Source organism: Ammospiza nelsoni, chromosome 13, assembly GCF_027579445.1.
Source record: "Ammospiza nelsoni isolate bAmmNel1 chromosome 13, bAmmNel1.pri, whole genome shotgun sequence".
Taxonomy (NCBI): Eukaryota; Metazoa; Chordata; class Aves; order Passeriformes; family Passerellidae; genus Ammospiza; species Ammospiza nelsoni.
Window position 1 is genome coordinate 17,722,778 of NC_080645.1, and position 23,011 is coordinate 17,745,788.

At 41.0% G+C, this 23,011-nt stretch overlaps 1 protein-coding gene across 1 annotated transcript in view; it reads left to right on the forward strand.

Annotated features, from left to right (window-relative positions):
* The window catches only part of CMIP (c-Maf inducing protein), a 131,325-nt gene that overhangs the window by 61,054 nt on the left and 47,260 nt on the right, over positions 1-23,011 (forward strand). The window contains exons 2-3 of the mRNA XM_059481403.1: positions 7,514-7,639; positions 16,538-16,588. Coding sequence (XP_059337386.1) covers positions 7,514-7,639; positions 16,538-16,588 — 177 coding nt within the window. The remainder of the gene's footprint in view (positions 1-7,513; positions 7,640-16,537; positions 16,589-23,011) is intronic.

Here is a 23,011-nt window from a genome sequence, read left to right on the forward strand (position 1 = left end):
TTTGAAACCAGCTAATGACCTTTCACTCCCAGCTCTCAGGGCTGCCCCTGCTTAAAGCAGTCATTAAAGGGTGGCATTTTAATCCAGCATGCATTGTGTCTGCTTGGGCTGAAATCCTTACATGGAACCCTCTCTCCTCTCTGATTTAGCCGCACTCGATGCATTTCATGGAGTGTGACACAGCTGATTTGTTGAAAAGAGAATTGGTAATAGGGAGCAGCCTTGAACAAGGTTGTGGTTTTGTTTTCTGTTAAATCATGGTTGCTATAGTGACCCAAGATCTATTTAGCACTCTGTAGGTATATCATATTCTGGGCAAAAGTTAGGGATTTTTCAATATTCCTCTAACAATGGTCTTACAGAAGTAGGTGTGTGTGTAGTCTTTCTGAAAGAAGTCCCAGGATCTCTTACTGCTGCTCCTGTGAGTACCTGCTGTATTTTGGCTGGTGGTGTCCCTTCTTGGCTGAAGTAATTTCAAGGAAGTTGGATAAATAACTTACCCATCTTGTCAAGGTTGGGGAGTGTTTCTTCCCAAAGGAGAGTTTCATGGACTGCAGTGATAAATGCAAAAATATGGAGGACACGAACCCTGCTAAGGAGTGGTCATTCTTATGAATCTGTGACCCAGTTTTGGAGGAGGAGGATGTTTTTGAAGCTGATTCACTTGGTTGGAGTCAGGAAGTCTGAGTTCTTCTCCCACATCTCTTGGGCTTCTCATGTTCCCTCAGGTGTGATCCAAGAGCATGGTGCAGCTACAGCCTCAACTGAGATTTTCTTCTTCTCAGCTGGAAAGTGGGGGATAGTAATTCTGCTCTCTGAGTTCTTCACATTCCCTGGGAGGTGCTGAAGTCTTCAGTGCACACTTGGAGAGCTGCTGCTCCAAGCAGAGATGCTCCACCAGCAGGGCAGTCAGGCCAGTGGCTGTGGAAGTCTCATTGTCTGGCACGCTGTGTCAAACACAACTCCTCCCTTTCCTCATTTCTGGCCTGGGACCAATTCCTGCCCCTTGGCAATGGCTTGGCAGATTTGGGCACTATCTCAGTGGTAAGCTGTGGTCACCTGGCAGCAGAGGTCTGAAAGCAGGAGATAAGGTCTCTTAGATGAACTTCACCTTAGAGCTTTTTGGGCATCAGCATGGCAACCAATTTAACATTTAGTGCTACTGGAAGTCTCAGGAGGAATTACCTTTGTCTTTTCAAGCTGGCCAGAGAGAAAGGGTTGATTTCTTACAGGCTGCTTAGACAAGGTCATATTGATAATGGGCCTCTTTGGAAAGTCTTCAAGATATGTCTTATTTTACTCCCAGGAATTCAAATCAGTGAACCTTCAGAAGTGCTTCTTCACCTGGGTTTGACAGTAAAATAGAAGAATGTCCTTGTTAAAAAAAAAAAAAAATCTATGTGAATTTCAGCTAAATAATACATTTTTCCTTCTTACTTGACTCCTCTGTCATGGTACATATTCCATTATATGACCTGAATTTCCCTTTTTCTTAATAATGAACTTCCGTGCTTTTAACTTGCTTCAGATCTGAATTAATTTTGAAGCTCTTCCCACTGCTGGTGTCTGCTGCACAGGTTTTACATATTTTAAGCTCATGTGTCCTAATATTGAGAGCAGTTTTTTCTTGTCAGCTCTTTGATGGACAGTTTTGGTCTGTCCCTTTGCTGAAGCTCCACAGAACTGATATTTCAGCCCCACTCCTGACTGGGAGGGATTTTTTTTTTCTGCACAGTGTGGGGTAAGCTGTTTCTTACTGGCAGCTCTTATATTTTTATCAGTTTTGTAAGGTTAATTAATGCAACAGCCTCCAGTCTTGGTTGTCTTAAATATTTAGAGGGAGGAAGAGATTTATGCACATTTTTCCTGCCGAGCTAGATTTGGTTGAACTTCTGTTGGATTTCTGAGTAACGATTCCCAGCTTGGATAAATCAGTGAAGTTCCACTGATTTATTTTGGATGGCCAGCTCTGTGGAGGATCTGGTCTTCCTCAATGAAATCTTGTCACTGCACCTGAGCTGCTTTGCACTGAGCCAATGACAGTTGCTGCTGTATTTTTGTGTAGAGAATGTGGGATATATTTCTGCTGTCTTTTACCACTGTGTAGCTATAAAGGAAGGCAGATGTGTGTGTGCATTTATGCACACATAGACATGCATGGCTGTTTATACACAGTCTCCCACACACAGAGAATTGTGCTGGAAAACCCCCTCCCTCTTTTTCTTACCATCACCATTGAACTAATACACCTTCAACTTTGACTGACATAGGTCACTGAAGATTTGGGTCACAGTGTCCCAACTGATTTCCATTTACCAAAACTTTTCATACCCAACCAACCAAAATCCCACCAAGCATCCATACCCAACTTGGAGATACTTAGGGACAGTGCAACTCCAAGCAGAAATAATTTAGATTTGCCCCATGGGAGACCCCATGGAGCCTTGGATTGAGCACCCATCTCGCTACACAGAGCAGGTGGAATCTTTTCTTATGGTCCAACACATAAAATCACCTACTTACCTGGAGGAGTGGGGAGGGAATGGTTATAACGGGCAGGCTGGGGGACCACAAAGTCTGCTGGATTAGATGAGAATGTTGTTCCAAGAAAGCTGAGAAATACATTTGTGTAGTTTTGGGGCAGAGTTGGGTGTCTCCTTGCTGTTAGTCTTTTTGTCTGTTTTGTTATCAGGTTAATCTCCATGAGATTAACATTGACTCTCTCAAGTCAATGACAAGTGAGCGTGGCAGTAAATTCTTCCATGTCAAGAAAAAGACAAATTGTACTGTACTGCATATTGTGGTATAGTACTGCTAATTGCTGAATTTGATAAATGTCTTCTGATAGGTTCTGTAGTTAATGAGCAAAGATGTTAATTGCCCTTATCTGAAATATCTGTAGTTGCAGGGACGTTCTGTGGAGCCGTGGATGTCTTCTAACAGAGATTTATTTCAAATCTGCCATTGTTTTCAGCAGTTTCAGAGTCCATTACCCTTCAGTATCAACTGAATAGTCTCCACCTCCATCAAAGTTTTGAGAGCTCTTCCTGTGTGTTATTTAGCAGGTCTGAATCTTATTTGGGTATGGAAAACTTACATGTGGCACAGCATGCTCAGCATCCTGGGCTGCAGCAGGAGCATGGCTCATTCTCAAGAGCAGCCAAGAGAGAAATAAGCACCTGACAGCAGAAGAGAGAGGGTCTGGAACAGCCCCATTTCCCCCCCACCATCTGGAGTATTTAATTGGGAAAATCATTCTCCCTTGTTGTTGTGTTGGTGGGAGTTGTCAGACTAAGTATGTTTTAGTGCAAATAACCATCCCTATTTGTAGAATTCATCTTTTCTGGGTGCCTTCTTTAGAAAATATGCAGCTGAAGATTTAGTGCATTATTATATGAGTAAGTGCATACAAGCCTCATATTAACAATGGACGTCATGTTTATTCTTTCCCTTTTAGAATTTCCCATGGAAACAAGTGGGCAGATTTTTGCATTATTGAGTAGTTTGCTGCTGCTGACTTTTCCCAGAAACACAAGAGAAAACCAGGCTTACGCAGGAACCTACATGTTCTTCCAGTTTTGGGAGCACTGGATTCCCCTAAGATTTGATTTGTAGTAGGTTTTGGTGTGTACCTATTCTGGTGCAAAGTTTCAGAGCTGTATGATTAATTAATCTTTGTGGAATTGAAAAAAGACCAAGTTAAAACATACCTGATTTCCCAGCAGAGAAGTTGCATATTTTGTTAGGGGGCTAAAGGTTACTGGGAAGAGAAAAATGTTTCCTTATGAGGTTTTTGTTTGTTGTAAGAAATTGCATTTTCATTTATGAATCTCTTAGAGTTTTTCAGAACATATTCAACAGCAAACAGCCAGAAGTTCAAACTGTAACTGTAAATCTGTAAGCTGACATGTGTAGATTCTGTGGCCAAACTTTCTTAAGCCAAGATTATTTTTGTAGAGTGAAGTAGAAAAGTCCATTATCTTGCTTCGTTTCACAGATATCAGACTTTGCCAGTAAATATAAATCTCCTTTCAAAAATGACAACTATAAAAATAAGAATTAATGTTTTCTTAAATAAAGGCATTTTCTACTGAACTTGACATACTGCTTCTCAAGATGCTGTGGCTTTAGACTGTCTGATACCAATAATTAAACTGAGGTATTCAGGTCCTCAGCTCCCCCTTCCAAATGATGTGCTGCCCCTAAGTTATGTCAACATATTATTTTCTGTTTCATGTTAGAAATGGGGCTGAAGGAGCTCAGAAGTAATCTGGCACAAGCTGGATGGGTTCCCTGATCTGCCTGACGCCACAGCCAGACAAATATTTGTATGGGCAGAGACAAAGTGGGTGGATGGAGGTGGGAATGCTGCTTAAGGCTGGTATTCATGCCAGATCCTTCTCAGCGGTGACCCACTGAGGATCTAGCTCATTATTGGTGTTTTCAAACCTCTGAATCCACATTTCTGGCCTGGTGTGTTGTGATTTGGCTTTCCCATGGAGAGGGGGTGAGGATGCAGTTCTGGGGGTGGGTGCAGGCAGGAGCAGCTGCAGCATGAGAATGTGCAGCACTGGCACTGCTCATTCATCAACCACAATGATTCACTGTGATTGACGTTCACATACCTGAATGTCAGAATAACCTGTGTTTTAAGAGAAACCAGTGACTCAGGCTGTGGTTTTACCTCAGGCCACTTCCTGATAAATGGCTGAACTGTGCTTGGTCTTGAGAAAACACTGCTGAGGAGCACAGCTCTGTCCTTGTATCTGTTTAGGAGCTGGCCCTGTGTGTGGAGAGATGAGGGAAAGGACACCTTTGTGTGGGACTGACCTTCCCCTTGTGGGTGCCGTGGTCTCTGTGAGGAGCACCACAGCTCTGTGAGCTCAGCTCTGGTGACAGCTCTGTTTTGGGGCTTCCTCAGGGCATTTCTGCCCAGCCCTGATGTTGGAGTATGGTCCTCAGTGTTGGACAGCAAAATTTTAAGGGGCTTTGTACAGTCATAAATTACTGTGCTTTAGATGCTCTCCATTGTGAAATAGAGGTGAAGCTGCCTATAACTTGTGTTTTCAGAACTGAAAATATTTCTTTTTTTAAAAGATTGTGTTTTAGTGAAATGAGAAGCAATGCATGTGATGATGCTTACAGGGATTGAAGTATATTTAGGCTAATAATATTTTGAGTAAGACAGCAAACAACAGTGTGTAATATGGCTAGATGGAAGGTGTGGACATGGGATCATATGAGTGCTACATAAAGTACCTCATTGGCTTTCATTTAGACTGATTGACCATTTTATGGTTTAGGTAGTCTTCCCATCGTTGGCAAACTGCAGAACTCGGCTCTTCCATTCTCCTAGAGGAGAAGAACTGTCCTGTGAGAAGAGATCTATGCCTGGGATGAAATCCTTGTCTATGGCTGCAGACCTGTGCTTCAACTGGCTCAGTTGTCTTTAATACTGTTTAAGTGGATGATTTAAGGTATAGGAGGAACTTCTCTTGGAAACAGCTTCTGTGAGAATTCCTCCAATCCTCTTTGAAGTTAATAGAGGGTATTAAGGCCAGTCAGCACCTTCTTAAAAGAGAAATTTAAATTCCTTTGATTCATTTCATTTTGATTTGCATTAACTGGTTCTGGATCTCTCCCTTCTCCAGTCTTTCAGAGCATGTTTTTGATAACTTTGCCCCCTGAGCATACTAGATTTTATGTTGGCTGTTTTGATATTTTTCCCTGAGTGTTGTAATGCTGATTACCAGAGGATCTTGGGCCTTTGGCTTCCTGTGAGAACGAGATAATTACTCTCCAGTAGGCAACTCATGACGTACAGTATCAGTATTAAGCCACTGGGATTCCAGTCACCAGCGTAGAACAATATTGTGGGTAAATGAATAAGCAGAAGTTTATCATACTTCCTGCATAACAAGGTTTTCGTTAAAGAGACAGTGAAAATTGTTTTCACCCAGGGCCGGTGCAAAGTGAGCGCTGCAGCAACAACCGTTAGGGAGAGAGGTACTGAGGTTGGGTTCTGTGGCTGGCTGGGTTTTTCTTGCTGAAAAGACAGCTGAATTCTTGTGGCAGCAAAGGTGGGTGACAGGGCTGTCGCTGCATTTCTGGTGGATGACGTTCATGGGCTTAGAAACATGTATGAAGTGTGGAACTCCAAAGGACGGTTTCCAGATGCACCACCTACTTAACTTATGGAAGAAAGTTGTACCAATTAGAAGTAGAGACGTTCCAAATGCACTTTGCTTATTTCACACTCGCCCCCAGGAATCCTGTGTTGTGATTTTTAGGAGTTGGCCTTGTTTGACCCCGAAATAGATGTGGTTGCCTCCCTTGCCTTCGTTATTTCAAGACTGTCAGTTAAAAATAACTTATGCATTGGGCACAGTGGGAGTGAGTTTGAGAAGTTGAAGTTATATGTAAATCAGTAATAGTGAGAAAATAATTCATAAATGTAATGAGCTTTATTCTCTTGAAAGACATGGTCAAGTCTATGGTTTATCCATGAGGTGGGATTAATTATTTTTTTATGAAAATACTTTCTCTGCCACAGCAGTACTGATCAGTTCACGTATGCTGTAGCACAGCAAAGTAAATGATGTCTTTGGAGGACCTCTGTTAAATATTCAATTACTTTAAAAATGACTTGCATAAAGTACAGAGTATGTATGCATACTCAATAGGTACATAGCTATAGCACTGTGTATTTACTCAGTTTAAGATATAATTTCATGTGTGCTTGCATAGATACATTCATATTTCATCTTATCTTAGAGATAATTGTACTTCTGTAATGCCTAAGAATTAAAGGGATACTAACAAGTAGTTTCATGTTTAAGTCTGTCTTCCTGCAACTACTAGTTTGTATTGTATATTTAAGTGCAAAATGCAGTTACTTACTTGTGTTTTAGTTGTGACTTTCATTTTAAACTGGACATCATCACTCTCTTCAGGAAACCACTGCTTATCTATAGGCCAAGATGAGAACATTGGTTGCTTTGCTTTTGCTTGAGACTGAAACTTGAGGGCTGCATCTTTGGAGCCCCAAGAACCACTGTCAAATGAAGGAATCTGGATCTTGGTGATGTGGTTGATCAAAATTGCAGCTGGGGAATGTGTGGAATAAAGCAACCTTGCAATGGGACAGTGCTGATCTGTCTGTGTGATTGAGGTGCTTCTGCATGGACAGACCCTTCACAGCTCAATTCAACCTGAAATTAGGTGCCATTGATTTTTGGGTCCAGGACAGGTTGACATTTGTGTATTTTAGGCACCTTTGACTGGCTGGTTTTGTTTTTATGTGGGTGATCTTAACACTTGAATGAGTTGGAGGAAGGTGGCTGGATGGGTCTCTCTTGAATGATCTAGGAAGGAAGTTTGCTTTTCAATTTGATTTTGCAGATATTTTCAACACCAAGTGTAATTTTCATAGTGCTGTTCTTACTTGGAAATTGTGAAACTTGTGATGGCTAAGTAAACTTCTTTTTTTCTCTTCTCCTTTGTTTTCTTGCAGCCAACTGGGTACATGGAAAACTCCATTTCCTACAGTGCTATTGAAGATGTTCAACTGCTCTCCTGGGAGAATGCCCCTAAGTACTGTTTACAGCTCACAATCCCGGGGGGTACTGTCCTACTGCAGGTACAGTAAACATAAAAGTACAACTTCATTTCTCTCTTACTCTGAATCTCCTTCAACTTCTTTCTGTTTCCCTTGCATGAAATCTTAATTAGATGGACTCAGAAAAGGCAGAGAACTTGCTGCTGTCAAGTTATCTAACCACCAGAAAATTTGCTCAGGGTGATAGCTCTGAAGTTCTTTGTGGTGTTCAACAGTCAGAATGGAAATTTTGGGCCATAGTGATTAAACCTTCTTGCTGAATTTCTGCAGCAAAGTGGTGGTCTTTGTAAAGGCACATTGATATGGGCCTGGAATGGTTGTATTTTTACATACAGTCCTATTCCTGCATGAAAAAAAGTTAAGTTTCATCCTTGAATTAATATAGGAAACCCAGAATTGCACTGGAACTGACAGATACCTTTTAAAAAAAATTCAATCATCACTGAAATATTTCAGTATATTTGTATTTATGTCTATATATGCTGGTTCTCTGAAGTGTTGTTTTCAAAAAGAAGACACTGTGTTTACATTATTCCAGATTTCTTCATCCACTTGAGGCTTTATAGGCCCCCTTAGGTCACTGCAAGTTTTTAGTGACAGAAAAGCACTCCACAGCACTGAGCTTTGGAAATACTCTGGAGTAAGGCGGAAAAGCTGCATTGCCCCCAAAGAGCTTTGAAAAGTCATAACTTAAAAATACCAAACTGGCTTCAGCTTAACTCTTGCATGGTTCTCTCTCATGTTTCTGTACATTGTTTTGTGAAGATAGTTTATCTGTTACCCTTTGGATTTTACTTTTTCAGTGGATTATACAGCCATGACTATGGTGTATGTGTATTTCATCCAGGTGGGAAGACAAGCCATGATTTCCCAACAGCTAGATTAGGGCCCTCATTATTGTTAAAATCTTCCTTGCCTAATGCATTAGTGGAATTAATTAGACAGAAAGTTGTCTAAATTTCTCAAGTTGGATGATTTTCTCATGATAATTTAATTCTGCTTTTTCTATTAATTTCCTTAGTGGTGCTAGCATTTAAGTTTATATCTATTTCAACAGATGAAATAGTTGCACCTGCCTTTCCAAATTCTGTTTCCAAGTCTTTATTCTGTAGTTTATGGCAGCTGCCTTTTTGGGTCTATACAAGATAAAACTTGAACTCACAGCTTCCTGCTGAGTGGAAAGGAAACTGGTAGGGTAGACAGGCTGTAATCTGGAGCAGCCTGACATTTGTCTCTTAAAAAAAAGAAAAAGACAAAAACAACAAACCAAACACATAAATAATTGTGTTTGTGAAACAGCAACATCTTAGCATGGATACTTTGGTATTTTCTTCAAAAAGACTGGTGTCTTTATGTAATCTCATAGGAACTCATAAAGAAGTGGACTGAGCTGGACTTGTGTTTGTTGCTGCCTGGCTGAGCACTCTGGATCAGATTACATTGTAACTATGGGAATTTCAGCGTAATTCGAAATACAAACTTTAAAAAATGTTTTTAATATGACTTGGTCCTTGGTAGTATCTTGATTCATCAAGTGTGGTCAGATTGGAGGGAGTATAAAATTAGATTTCCCTTATACAGTTGTAATGTGTATTCAGAAATCCAAAATAGTTATGTTTAGTCTGCTGAAGAAATCAAGTTGAAAAAGCTGAATTTATGAAGTAGTTGAAATTTTCTAGTATATGTAACAAAGAGTAGAGGTACCCAAAAGACACTCCAGCTGAGGAGCTGAGAAAGCAGCCCTTGCATAGCTCAGTTATTTCCAGATTTGTGAGAGACCTCAGTACATCTCTGGGAAATTGTGACTTCCAGCTTTTTATGAAATCATTCTGCTCTGCTGATCTGAGCAGCAGCATGCTCTGAGGTAATGCCCAGCTCTAGTATCAGGAAGTGTATGATAGTGGAACAAGTCAAACTAGTCCAAAACGTGTTCCCAGTGCTGTTTCTTCTGAAGTACACTATTGGTGAAATCTGTATATTTATTTTTTCTCCAAAGCCTTTAGACAAAGTGTGTGTGCGTACATATGTAAAAATGCCTGAATGAACTGTTTTGACTACCCCAAATTTATTTAATATTTCTGATTAATATAAATTTTACATTTTGATCTATGTTTTTGCACATGCTGCATTGTAAATTCTTTAAAACCATAATAAATAAATAGATTTTATAAATATAAGGCTAAAAGAAAGGACACCACAGGAAAGCAAGGCAGTACTATCATGACTGAAATAAATAATATTATATAAATTTTATATTCTATATAAAAATAAAATATTAATATGTGTTTTAATTTATACATTAAAATAATAATATAACATTTAATGTTAATATAAATTTTATATTTTGATCTGTGCTTTTGAACATGCTACATTGTAAATTCTTTAAAACCATGGGATATGTTGACATGATCTGACATAAAATGAAGCAGTTCAGTAAATCACAGGCTTTCCCAATTTTTCATTTTTGAGAAGAATTTAAGATTCCAATTTCTGCTTAACTGAAGGCAGTGTGGATTTATGAAAGGCTGGTCCTGCTTGACCAAGCTGACCTCCTGGTGTGACAAGGTGACCTGCTGAGTGGGTGAGGGAAAGGCTGTGAGGTTTAGATTGGCCATTAGGAAAAAATTCTTCACCCAGAGTGTTCTCAGGGCCCAGGCTGCCCAGGGAAGTGACTGAGTCACCATCTCTGGAGGTATTTAAAAGATGTAGATGTGGCACCTGGGAACATGGCTTGGTGATGAGCTTGGCAGTGCTGGATTTGATCTTGGAGGTATTTTCTAACCCAGACAATTCTGTGTGAGATGCCACAGGAGAGCCCCTGTCCATGTTCAAGTTTTCATCCCCTCTGTCTGCTGTCACCAGGGTCTATTTCTGGCTTATTAGTGCACAGTAATGAGTCAGAGAGGGAAGAGTGCCATTACCTTTCCTTACATCATCCCAAGCCCTCCCATGGCAACACTGACCCATCCCAAGCTATTTTAGCCCATGAAATCTGACAGGCAGTGCCGGAGGTGATGCAGCTCCCCGTGGGAAATCAGATCACCAGAGCAGGACGTGGCTACCTGCCTTTCAGAGGAGGACCTGCTCTCAGGCAGCTTAACCCAGGCTGGGTTCACATCTAAAAGTCATTTTTGTGTGTGGAGCTCTTCCCACTCAGTGTTTGTTGAATAAGCACAGCTATCTGAGCGTTTGACTGCCTGGCATTTGGGGATTCCCATTGTCCCACGTGGGCAGTCAGGTTTCTGGGGATCATGGGCTCTCAGTTTTCTAGACATGCTCAGGGCTTGTGTTTTATTTCCCCCTGCCAGATGATGGGATCCCTGGTTCTTTCCATGAGCAGCAATCAAAATCTCAGATTATTTTTTTTCTTCCCTGCAGTTGGAGGGAAGGTGTTGTTGAAGCTGGCTCATTAGGCCACTAGCTCTTCAGGCCGGGAAATAGGAGCTAAATTTAACTTTTGATGAAGTGTGAGCTCTTCAGTATCAGGAATAGCAGAGCCTCCTTGAGCTGGGCTAGGCTCCTGCTCTTCTGCTTTCTCTTTGTAAAGCACAAGGTGTGGAGGATGATTATGAGGAGGATGCTACCCTTTATAGTGAAATAACTGGAAGAACCTTTTGAAAAAGATTGATAAAAAAACCTTATAGTATAATTTCATGAGCTGCTGAGCACCAAATGTAGGAAGAGTCCCAGGAAATAAGGCTTTGGTATTTCAGTCACAACAGTACTGCCTGGCTTTCCTGTGCTGTCCTTTCTTTCAGCCTTAAAGCCACCACTTCCACCCCTGTTGCTCGTGTTGTTTTATTCATTTCTTGGCAATCGAGTGCAGTCAGAAGGAAAAACAAACAGAGCAGGAAGCCTTGACAAGCACAACAGTCACACGTTCAGCTCGGTGCTTGACCACGCTGTTTGTGCCAGGGAGTCCCCGTGGTAAATGTTTCCATTGGGTTTTCAGTAATATTTTATTTTAGTCTCCTTGGAGAACCTGCCTTTTGTTTTAAGTGCCAGTCCAGCCAATGCTATCAGTGTGGAGAGGTCATATAAGGACCACAACCCAGCAGAGGCAGGGAATATTTTAAGGAGGAAAAGGGCATTTCTAGCAATTCCCAGCAAGTCTGTCTGTACCCTGGGTTGAGGCAGGTTTCCCTTGCAGGTCTGCCCAAGTCAGAGGTGCAGCAGTGGGGTTTGCATCAGCAACGTGAAGGTTTTGTACAGCTGTGTGGGGTTTGGCTCCATGCAGCCCTGGGACACTCCTCTGTTCTTGTGGCTGATAATAAATGAGGACAGAGAAGTCAATGGTGTTTTATGAGTCCCAGTAATGAATATCAGCTGGGAAAAAAGCACAGCAAAACCCCTGTCCTGCTGACCAGAAAGCAAGTGAGGGAGAGAGAGAATCACAGAATAAACTCAGGAGGAAGCAAAGCCAAAATCTGGGTCATCAAATCCTATTTATTGCCACATCCATTCAGATGCCAAAATCCCCATGAAGCACATGTGTGAAGGATGCTGTTGCAAGGAGAAACTCAGGAACAGTTTGCTACATGGACAAGCCTGTTCTTGTACTCTTTTTAATAACACACATGCCAGTAGCAAAGGATGTTCTAGTGGTAATTTACTGCTCAAGGAATGGCAGAGATCTTCACCATAATTTTTAGGGTGGTCTGTTTCTTGCAGAGTTTCAGGTGTTTGTTTGTCAATAACACACAGTACTATTTAGTCTCCTCCTTGCCTGGGTACAAATTATTGCAGGGGCTGTAACACTGGCATGAAACAAGTGTTCTGTTTTCTATTTTTGTGAACAAAAAGGAAAACATGCCTTTAAAACATTCATTGTTTTTTAATAATAAACTTGTATTCCTACTCACTGACTAAGAAATGAAGTAGTTGGGGTGCAGAGCAAATGCTTCCTTTTTCAGCAGAGGCATAAATTCACTCATGTTGACCAGAGCTTTGCATATGCAGGCATTTAATCTCTTGCACAGTTTTTCTCCTGTGATCTGTCTTTTTGAAACAGGAGACTTTAATCCTATGAGTAAAGTTTGTACTACAGCGGATCCCAAGTGGATTTTCCTCTCTGATTGAACCTTTACACCCCAAAAATAAGAATATAAAATCCTTCAGAACACAGTTCCAGGTTCAGTTAATCTTAAAAAAAATACTGCCAGCAGTAGATGTTCTTAAAGTAGATATTCTTCTTCCCCATTGGAATAATAAATAAGCTTCAAGTAGTTTAATCTTCTTGCACCTTTTAAGTTTTACTCCCACATTTTCCTGTTTTCTAAAGTATTTTTCTACTATGTTGTGGTTGTACAAAAATAATGTGAGGTCTTGACTATACAGGAAGCTCAGATACCATGTGTCACCCACTATCCTGTTAAAACCACTGCATTTGAGAACAAAATTATTTGCAGAATTGGGGCCTGAACATACTAAACACACAAGGGGCCTAAACTATTATTTTGCATACCTCTATATGTAGAATTGTATTGAAGTACAGTGAAGAATTATAGAATCTTCATTGTACTTCAGTCCTGTCTCATTTACTGTTTGTGACAACAGCAGGCAAAACATTTCCAGCTGAATTTTAAGTAGGAAAGGTAGATGTTGAAAGAGTGAAATAGAACTGGGCTCACTGCAAGGATAAGGCTGAAAGTAAAAAACAAACTTTCCTTGTGTGGTCAGAATGCCTAAGGAAAGCCTGGTTTGAAGTATTTTCTGTCTCATTTTCTCCTTTTTATTGTACCCTAGAGCTGAACAAATATAGTAAACTATGCCCTTGGCTGCAGTAAAAAACTGTAGGTGTCAGTTCCCAAAGTGATGACTTCAGTGCAGAAAGCCTTGGTTCTGTCCATGCACATCCGATAAACTGTGAATGTCTCTGTGCAGCCCCATAAAGGAACTGTGGTTCCCTTCACTACTTTACACTTTGGTGCATTTTGTCAGAAATGTTTCTCACAATAACCCAAATGCTCGAGCCAGTGAGTGCCTGCAGAGCTGCCTGGGCAGCTGAGCACCCACAAGAACCTGGTGGCTCTTTTTGCATCCTTGCTATGAACTCTCTGTTCCCTTGGTGAGAAAGAAGTGCTCCCTGTGGTGCCTTCTCAGAGTGAGCCTGAAGGGAGGAGGTCCTGGAGGAGGAGGACCAGGGGATGCTGTGCGAGGGGGGACCTTTGTTTTCCTGTGCAGGAGATGCAGCGTTTCCTGCACGCTGCTGTGGTTTTGCTGGGCTTGGGTGGCCGGAAGGGTGCAGGGCAGGATTAGTCCCTGCAGCCTGTGAGCGAGGGGGATTCTGATGTCAGCTTCCCTCAGGATAAGGGGGCTGGGGTGTAAAGCATTCGGTGTGTGCTGAGCATGGTGTAAAGACACTGCTGAAATGGCCCTTGGCCTTCCGGGCTTCTCTTACCACTGAGTCCTGATCACTAGCACAAGTGTGGGGATTCTCTAAAGGTTTGTTTTTCTGTTTTCTGTTCACTTTGTCTTCTTTGTCTTGATTTTCCTGGGAAGTGGTCCTTAATAACAGCCTGAGCTCTGAGTGTTTGGAGTGTAGACTCCTAACCTAGAGCCAGGTCCCAATTTGCTTGGTCACTTCTCTACAATAACTAACTCTGTGTACACAGTGCTTGCCCCCACACTTGGAACTTGGTTATTTTGCTAATTTTACTTCTAAAATGCTTTTTGTGTATTGCTGCCATGGAGTTGTACTTCCTTTGCCAGTTGTGTCTTGCAGCATTCTTAATTTCTTTTCTCCCTGTGTATTTGGAGTCCACTTGTGCCTCCTGCTCTGCAGGATGCTGTTGTCCTCACTAATAGTTCAGGCTCCAGTCACTTCCAGAATCTATCTACACATGATATTCTCTAAGTATTTGCAGTGGTCTTACATTCTGTACTACTGACATCATTAAAGTAGGAGAATAATTAACAAATCTCAATTTAGGGCTTCAGCATTTGTTCTTACTTTCAGACCAGGGACTGAATCAGGTTGACATTTTGCCTGTTTGAGTGAAGTACTTCCTTCCCCTAGAATAATTTTGATTATATTGATTTAAATAACAGTATCTTAGTTTGTATAGTTCCTGTAAACTCAATCTTATTGATACAATTGCTAAGTATACATGAAGCCTACAAAAACCTTCAGTTTTACTTATTCTTTAGAGGGCTTTGATGCTAGAATTTGGAAAGGAGTTTTTTTGTTCTCCTGCATGAACCAGTTGTCTCCTTGTAAAAAGGTTCAGTTTGATATGAAATTTTTCAGATAAGTCTGGTGAGGTTTTAGGGCATTCTCTCTGGGCACAGATAAGAAATATCTAAGTATATTTCCTTCATGTCTTTTTAATTATGTTAAAAACAGTCTTATGCCTTTTGGTGGCAAATTGTTTTTGACCTTTTAATTGTATTAAAATATAGTATAAAGTTTATTGAAATGAAATTTAATTCTATATATACAGGTTAAAAGTCTGTCTGGTGTTACAATGCCCACATATACATAAAATACAGTGTAAATAACAGAAAATCATTAAATATTGTCTGACTGAAATGTCCTGGAGATCTGCACTCCAAATGTTTTTACAGTTTTTCATTGCATACAAAAAGAAGAAAATAGAAAAGGAAGTTTTTTAATTGCATTTGTGGCAATTTCATATTCTGATATGTCAGCATTCTTCTTGAAATTGAAGGTTTTTGATAAATTCTGTGGTCAGCCAAGATTATTTATAATATATTTATTCCTGCTTTATTGCCTCAACATCTACTGGAGGAGCAATTGATTCTCATTAAGATATAAATAATATGTAATGCATATATAAAAGGATATTACTCCATTTAATTCAGAGTAATCAGTCCAAATTTGTGTCACTGAACCATCATTATCTGACCTTGAGATTAAACACATTTTTTTGTAACCATACAGCATTTTTACCTCTCATATTCCTGCCATTATCAGTGAACTGAATGAGTGTTGGGAGATTAAATACATTCTGTAGTGTGGATTTTGAATACTTACCTGAAACGTGTTGGGGAGTGAAACTTGATAAGTGATGCTCTAATTTGCAAGAAGTATGTGCTTTTTGACTGGCAAAGAACCTCGCCTTTTTTTTTTTTTTTTAACATGGATTTACAGGCTAACCTGTAATTTTCAGTGTTTTTGTAAAACATTTTGAAACCTGGGTAAAAATTGCCCATAGGCAGCATTAAGGGGGAGCTGGAAAAGCCAAAGGGCATCTCTGCCCACTCAAATATTTCAGACTCATGTCACCTTGTTAAGGCATGCATATTTACGTCACTCTACATGCCTTTATATTTTTTGATACCAAGCCTTTTGACCTTTGGGAGTGTTGAACTGTTCCTCCATTGGCTACGACCTGACTTCACACTGGGAATTTCTGGCAGCTGTGCTGAAAATGGCCAAAAATGGGTGATGGCTGGGAGTGATGATTGCAACATTTCTGCTCTTGCTGCAAACAGTCTGTGCATGTATCTGCACGTCTGTGTGTGCTGGGCTTTTCACTGGTTTAATATCACTGAAAGAGCTAAGACATTATTTGAATTGCTTTGGGGCCACTGAGGACAGGAGCAGGACAAGAAAAGAAATGGAGTATGGAAAATCCCCAACCCTCCTATTAAAATGTCAGCTCATCTTCCTCCTCTCCTTCCAGTGATTGATGGCAGAGACAAATGCCCCCTGACATTAAAGATCTGACCCACACCCGATTCAATTCACTGAGGATTTTCCACAGTTTTTGAGCTGGACAGCATTTCATAGGGGCTTAATATTTTGTAAGGTTTTGGTTCAATATTTTATAATGCAGCAAGGTCTTTGTATCACTGGTTTATGTGAAAACAAACTGGTTATAATATAAAGTGCCTGGGTTACCTGAAGCACTGGTAGAAACTAATGGTTCTGTCTGTAACTTTTCTTTATTGCAGGCTGCAAACAGTTACCTGAGGGATCAGTGGTTCCATTCTTTGCAGTGGAAGGTAAGTTCTGTACTTCATCTTCTTCATTCTCTGCCTCCAAGATTACTTTTTAGAATTCCCTGTTTGTTCATTGTCAAAGCCTTGAATGGATAAAGTCTCTTCTTGCAGAAACCCTAGATCAGAACATGTCTGCAGTTTTAACATGTCTGTGTCACTAATGAAGTGGACAAATTAACTTGTTACACAACCCAGCTTTATCAACATGTGCCTGTGGTAGGCAGTTAATTCACGTTTCAACAGAACAGAGATGGGATGGTTTTAGTTTTGTAGTGTGAAGTGTGATATTGCTATAGTGAGTACACCTCATCTTATCCTCAGGACTGTTGGGATATTTTGAGGTTTTTTGTTTGTTTGGTTTTGATTTTTCTGAGAAGCTAGGGAGAAAAAGTGTTTTTAGAGTTGTTTATTGTATGTGCAACATCAATCAGTGATGCATCAGTCTGTGTTTATACTTTGGGATGATTTGGAATTAAAGGCAGTTTCCATTTCAGAGGCCTCAAGCCCTTTCTCATTTTCAGTGGAACAATGGACTGGTTGCCCTGAGTAGGGACAGTGGATCACAGTGACAGCATTGTCTCTCCAAAGCAGCACGTTCCTCATCAAAAACCGTAGCTGGTGACCTTTGGATGGAATCTGTGTGGATCTTTGATGCAGTTAGAAATGGGGTTTGGCCAGATGCTGAGGTTGGTTGTCCTCCCTTGCCTTGCAGTGGGAAACACAAGCAGAAGTTTTCAGCTCAGGGCTTGTCTTCAGCAGGGTTTCAGTGGAGTCAGCCAAGTTGCCTGTGCAGCTTATCAAGATTTCAGCCTCCTGACAGCAACCACATGGAAAAATATACGGAAGTCCCTCCCACCAAACTGGTTTTGTTGTAGGTGTGTTTGATAGTTGCAAAATAGTTGTGTGGCAAAACTACAGTGTTGGTGTGCTTTGTGTGGCCATCAGTGTCTGGCAGAATCGTGTTCCAGGCTCTTATCAGCAGAAGCCAAGTGTTGAGATCTCCTTTCCCAGACCACTGGCAAATTCTCCAGGCTGTCACCCTGATTGCCCAAACGAGAGTGGGGCAGCAGTGCTGATAGCAGAAGGCTGGGTTGTGCTGTAGCACTTTTATTTTGGCCTCCTGACAGTATCATTAACACAATACCCAGCCAGCCTTGATTTCTTTGCAACTCCTGAGGATAACAAAGCACTTAAAGCATGCAGAGGCATTATCTCCATGTGGCCATTATTTTCTCTGCTGCTTTGGCAGGCAGGGATGATCAGAGAAAGCATGGATAGGAATGATGATGGAATTCCTTTTTCCCCTCACCCCCAGGCAGGATGGTTGTGGTACCAAAGTGCTGGTGGCTCATGCCTACTTAGTTCCTGCAGTGAGGAGAGAATTGTGGTTGGAGGTGCAACTCTGGAAAACATCAAGTAAGATGTGGTGAAGATACAACATGGCCCTACCATTCAACCCACCAAATAAATTCTTAAAAAAAACCAAACAAACAAAAAACAAACAAGCAAACAAAACAAAACAAAAAAAGAAACAAAAAACAAAACAAAACAAAAAAAAAAAAAAAAAGGAAAAGGAAAAGAAAGAAAGCAAGCCAGGCTAGACAGAGTGACCTGGCTTGCTTACATGCCTTTCAGTCATGGAGAAGGAGCTTTGCTCTGTGGGAGTTGTTTTTAAAGGAGCATTTCTTAAACTTTCCAGTGCTTCTGACCCAAGCCTCTCATTTTGGGAAACTCTGAGTAATTTAACTTGGTGCAAAGTAGAATTTATTTTTGCTTCCCTGTTTCCCTCCCCACCCCCATTAAATTTGTTTCTGAAAAACAAGTGAAACATTATCTTGATTTGAAAGCCCTTTCCTTTACCAAGAATAGCAAATAGTGTTTTCCCATAAGAACAGTGACAGGGTTTAGTCACTGCCCAGGTACTTGGCACTAAGAAATTCCTCTTTGCTAAAATGGAGGTAATTTAGGTTTTGTTTTTTTGTTGCTTAATAGTTCAGAGGAAGAGCACCTGGTAGCTCTCTGCTCTTTGGCAGGCTTAAGTGAGATCCCAATGGGCTGGAGAGCCAGGACAAGCTGTCAGTGTAGGAGGGGAGTGAGGGAGTGCAGTTGTGTCTCTGCCTTCGTGAAGTTTATCACTTTACTGGCACTGGAGCCTGTGACTTTAAGAGCCAGGTGCCAAGGTTCATCTCACTCCATGATTTGTATGGTTTGATGATTAAGCAGGTAGTGAGGGAACCCACAAAAAACAGGAAACCTATTCTTCTGCAGTGGGGCATTTACACAAAGCACCAGGTGGCAGAGAGATCACCACAGCTGTATTATAATTGGGTGGTTGTGCTGATGAATGATATATTTGTCCAGTGGTCTTACAAATAATGGGTCAAAACATTTCTGTGGGATGTAGAACACAGATGCAAACCAGTGCAGATAGCTGTAACAGTTGTTCAGGGGAAAACATTCAACAGAGATGATCTTGCTATTGTTTGTACTTGTGTGGTGGGAGCATTTAGGGAGCCCAGCTGAGCCCCAGTGTACTTGGCACTAGATTTAAGTTTAATTTTCTCCTGCCTTGCCCAAACAAGGCTGGAGGAATCCACTGTACAAACAGCAAACTGATATTCTGAGAATTTCCAGCAGTGGGGAATTGCCCTCTCTTAAATTACAGCTATGGGAGCAGATTCATATTCTGTCAGTGTCCTTTTGACTCTTTTTCCTCTGCATGAAGCCTTGGGAATCAGATGCTGCATGTACCCTGAGCTACATGGGAAATGGGAAGGAACAGTGAATAGCTCTGTCTCAAATATCTGGGGAAGCTCTTTAGGTTCAGGCACACACTTTGGTTTTGTAGGAAGGTGCTAAGGTCTGTGAGAGAGCTTTGATGTGGTGCAGTTTTAAGGTTTAACATGCTGTGGGAATTCAATTTGCCATCCGGCACCGTGGAAATTATTTTTGTTGTAGAGACAAACACGGAAATAAAAATCAAGAATAATTTCTTCCTGCGACCCAGAGAATAATAAAAGAGGTGGTACAGATTAACAGAAATAAAAGAGAACCAAACATGTAATTATCCATGCTTTAGATCCAGCTCCAAGGGGTTTTATGTGTCGTCCAGCTAACTAGCTGTCAAGATGCTTACAGAGCTTTTTAGTTGTGTCTTTTTCCTTGAATATTGAAGTCAGCAGGGTGTAGGGACAGCACAAGTGTTCCTTTTGTGGTCATCTTCTTCTCTTTGGGTTTTCCATTTCAAACCCTCCCACTAAGGGTTACTCATAATTCCTCATTTAATCTGGATATCAGTGAGTATCACAACTCCTAAAGGATTATTGGCCATCTCAGCCTATTTTTAGAAATCCTGATTTCATTCAGCTTGTGGCTAAGCCAAACCATCTTTGTCCAGAGAATAAACAGAACATGTTAACAACTCTCCAGCTCTTCAAACATAAATCATTAATCCATTGTGTAAGGAAAGTTCCTCTCAACCAAGGAGATTGGATTGAAACCATGATACATAATCTTTGGTATGTGGAAGCTGATAAGTCATAACAGCATATCAATAAAGATAACAACACTTTCTGTGGTTGTACAAAAGAGAATAACACATGCAGTTCATTGCCCTGACTGCATCCAGGGCAGATACAGTGGTAACCAACCACTTCTGCAGGGGATGATGGATACAGCTAAACTTGGCTTTGAGAGATACTGGGAATAGTAATTTTGGGAGACACACAAATAAGCAAATACATACTCTTGGTATTTTCCAGCCAGCATCCATCTACTTAGTTGCTTGTTTATGTGTTGCTCTCTTTGCAATTTGTGTGCATTTGTAGTGCTAAGCACTGAGAGGTCCCATCCTCTGTAGAAAACCTGCAGCCCCATCACACCCCATGCTAAAAGCATTAATCATTAAAAGGTACACTTGACTAATTCAGTACCATGTTGCATTTCAGTTAGAAAGACATCAGTGAGGTTTTTTTTTTCCCCAGGAGTACAGGTATAGATTTACATTTTTTAGTGGGAATTCACCTAAGCTCGTGCAGGGCATGTTGCATTTTTTATTGTGCTTGATAGTAAGCCCTGAACACTGCCCTCATTGTGGGGTGAGTTGCTCGTGTTTTCTGGTCAGCTGGGTGATGCAGCAGTCAAACATGTCAGTTGACAGCCTTTGGGGGAATGTCCTGAGTTGACACAGCACTGAAAGAACAGAGCCAGGTCTGCAGGAAGGCATGAAGCATGACTCAAACTGAGCTCTGTGTGCCTCTGACCTGGATCTTACAGAAAGGCTTGCCTGCACCTTGTCTTTCCCACTGATGCTTTTTAGCAGTGCCCATGTGTCCCCTAATGAGCACTGCTGCTTGGGCAGGGAGTTTACACATCTCTTAGCAGGGACAGTGCAAATGTGTTAATTGTGGGATTGTTTGGGTTGGAAGGGACCTTTGAACATCATCTGGTCCTCTCTCCACCCTTGCCACGCTTGTCCTCTGGCAGTGCAGGGTTTATTTGAGGTGGTGGAGGCTGCAGAGAGCCTGTGGAGCCCCAACCCAGGCACATGAACCCAGCAGTGCTGGGCTGAGGGCAGCAGCCCCTTCCCCATCCTGTTCATACAGCCCAGCACACCCCTGACCTGCAGTCACATTACCTTTTGTTTTAAAATCCATTTTCAACCCAGACTCCATGTTTTGAATCCCATGAATTAGGAAACTGGAACAATGTTGTCATTTGGGATTTGCAAACGTTTTGCATTGAGTACTAAAACGAGCGATGTTGGCCTTCGTTCAAAAACTTTAATTTTGGATTAATACTTCCCTGGTTCTCACAGGGATTGTTCTGTCTGTGTCTTCAGGAAACAGATACTTCCATGCACAGGCAGCCCTTTAAATTGCAAAGGGATTGACTGTCAAATGCAGTCGTGGTATGCTCTCTGGTCTTTACTGTGACCAGGTTATGAATTTCTTGGTAATTAGTATTTTTTATGCAATAGCCATGGGTGAGTATCAGTTTTTGTATCAGATGGTGAATGTTCAGAGTGAGTTACTCTTCTTTGAAATTTAAAACCGCAAAATAGTAAGTTAAGAGCAACTGTTCTTGAAAGTGTGGTAAAGCCTTGCTTGTGTAAAGCACCTTTACGGCTTTGTCACCATGGCAATGATTAAAAATAGTGCTGATACAGGAGTGGGGGTTATATAGAATTTAAATGATGACATTAAAGAAATTTACAGCCTTAAATCTCAGTAAATCTTGCCTTAAAACTGTGAGATCTGGGAAAAAATCACATTGGGTATAGTTAAAAGGGCCAGTGTGTTTAGTGACCTAATTTATGGTCTGAGAGAGGAAGATTTGGTACCCTGTGACAATTCCATAGCCCTGTGCTCTACTGCATAGTGAAAATTCTATTTGAAGAGCTCAGCAGTTCTTTGGAGTGGTAGTTCTGGACTTCAGGCCTCTCCTTGGTGGTTACTCAGCTCACAAAACCATAACTCTCTTGACTGTTTCTTTGCTTTCTTTAGCTGAAACACTGAGGTATTTTCACAGAACAGAGAAGTTTACATTTTTTTTTACTTTGAGGTAAAACAGTAAATAATTATGATACAATTAGGCAACAATGGCCATATTTTTCCTTTTGTGTCTGTGTGCAAGTCAGTAATAGAATGATAGGAACCAAAGATGTGGAATTAGGTTTGCCTTTCACAGCCCCAGGGTTTTGGGAGCATTGTGGGCTTTGATGACACACTGGTTTTGGACAAACAGGTTTATTGTAGGACAGATAAAAGGCAGCCCACAAGTTTTTGGCTGATAGTTGTTCTGTTCCTCTGAAATGGTTGGGTACCCGTTATGGGAGACCATGAACAGTTTTTTTAAGATATCCTGCCTTTCCTCTGCATCATGGTGCTGTTGTAGGCCAGACTTTGTAGGGAAGAGATGTGGGGTCCAAGGGTGTGTAAATGGGTCTGTGTTGCCAAGAAGTGAGACTGGTACCAATTGGTGCTTTCTGGTGAACATAGTGAGACCTTTTCTCAAGTTTTTGATGACTTTTTCATGGTGAAGTTGATGTTTGCTGTCATGGTTTGTTCTTTTCTATATGAAAGGTAACATAAAATGCAGCTGTATGTGCCTGCTGTTCATCTGGTGATTGATAAGACCACCCTGTTTCTTATCTGAACAACCTCATTGCAAATTCAGGAACAACATAATGGAAATCTTGTCGTACTTAGCAGCCTTTTATTTCCATAACATTTATTTTTTGTAGTTAAGTTGGGGACATATCTTTTTTGTCTTCTTTTTTGCTTTCTTTTTGGCTTGAGATATCTTCATGAGCACATGAAGTCTGTTGCCTCTCTCATTTTCCAGCACAAGTTTGACAGTCTCAGGCCATCTGTTATCAGAAGTCACTTGAAAATTCTTGGCCTTGTTTTCTGTTTCTGGGATCTC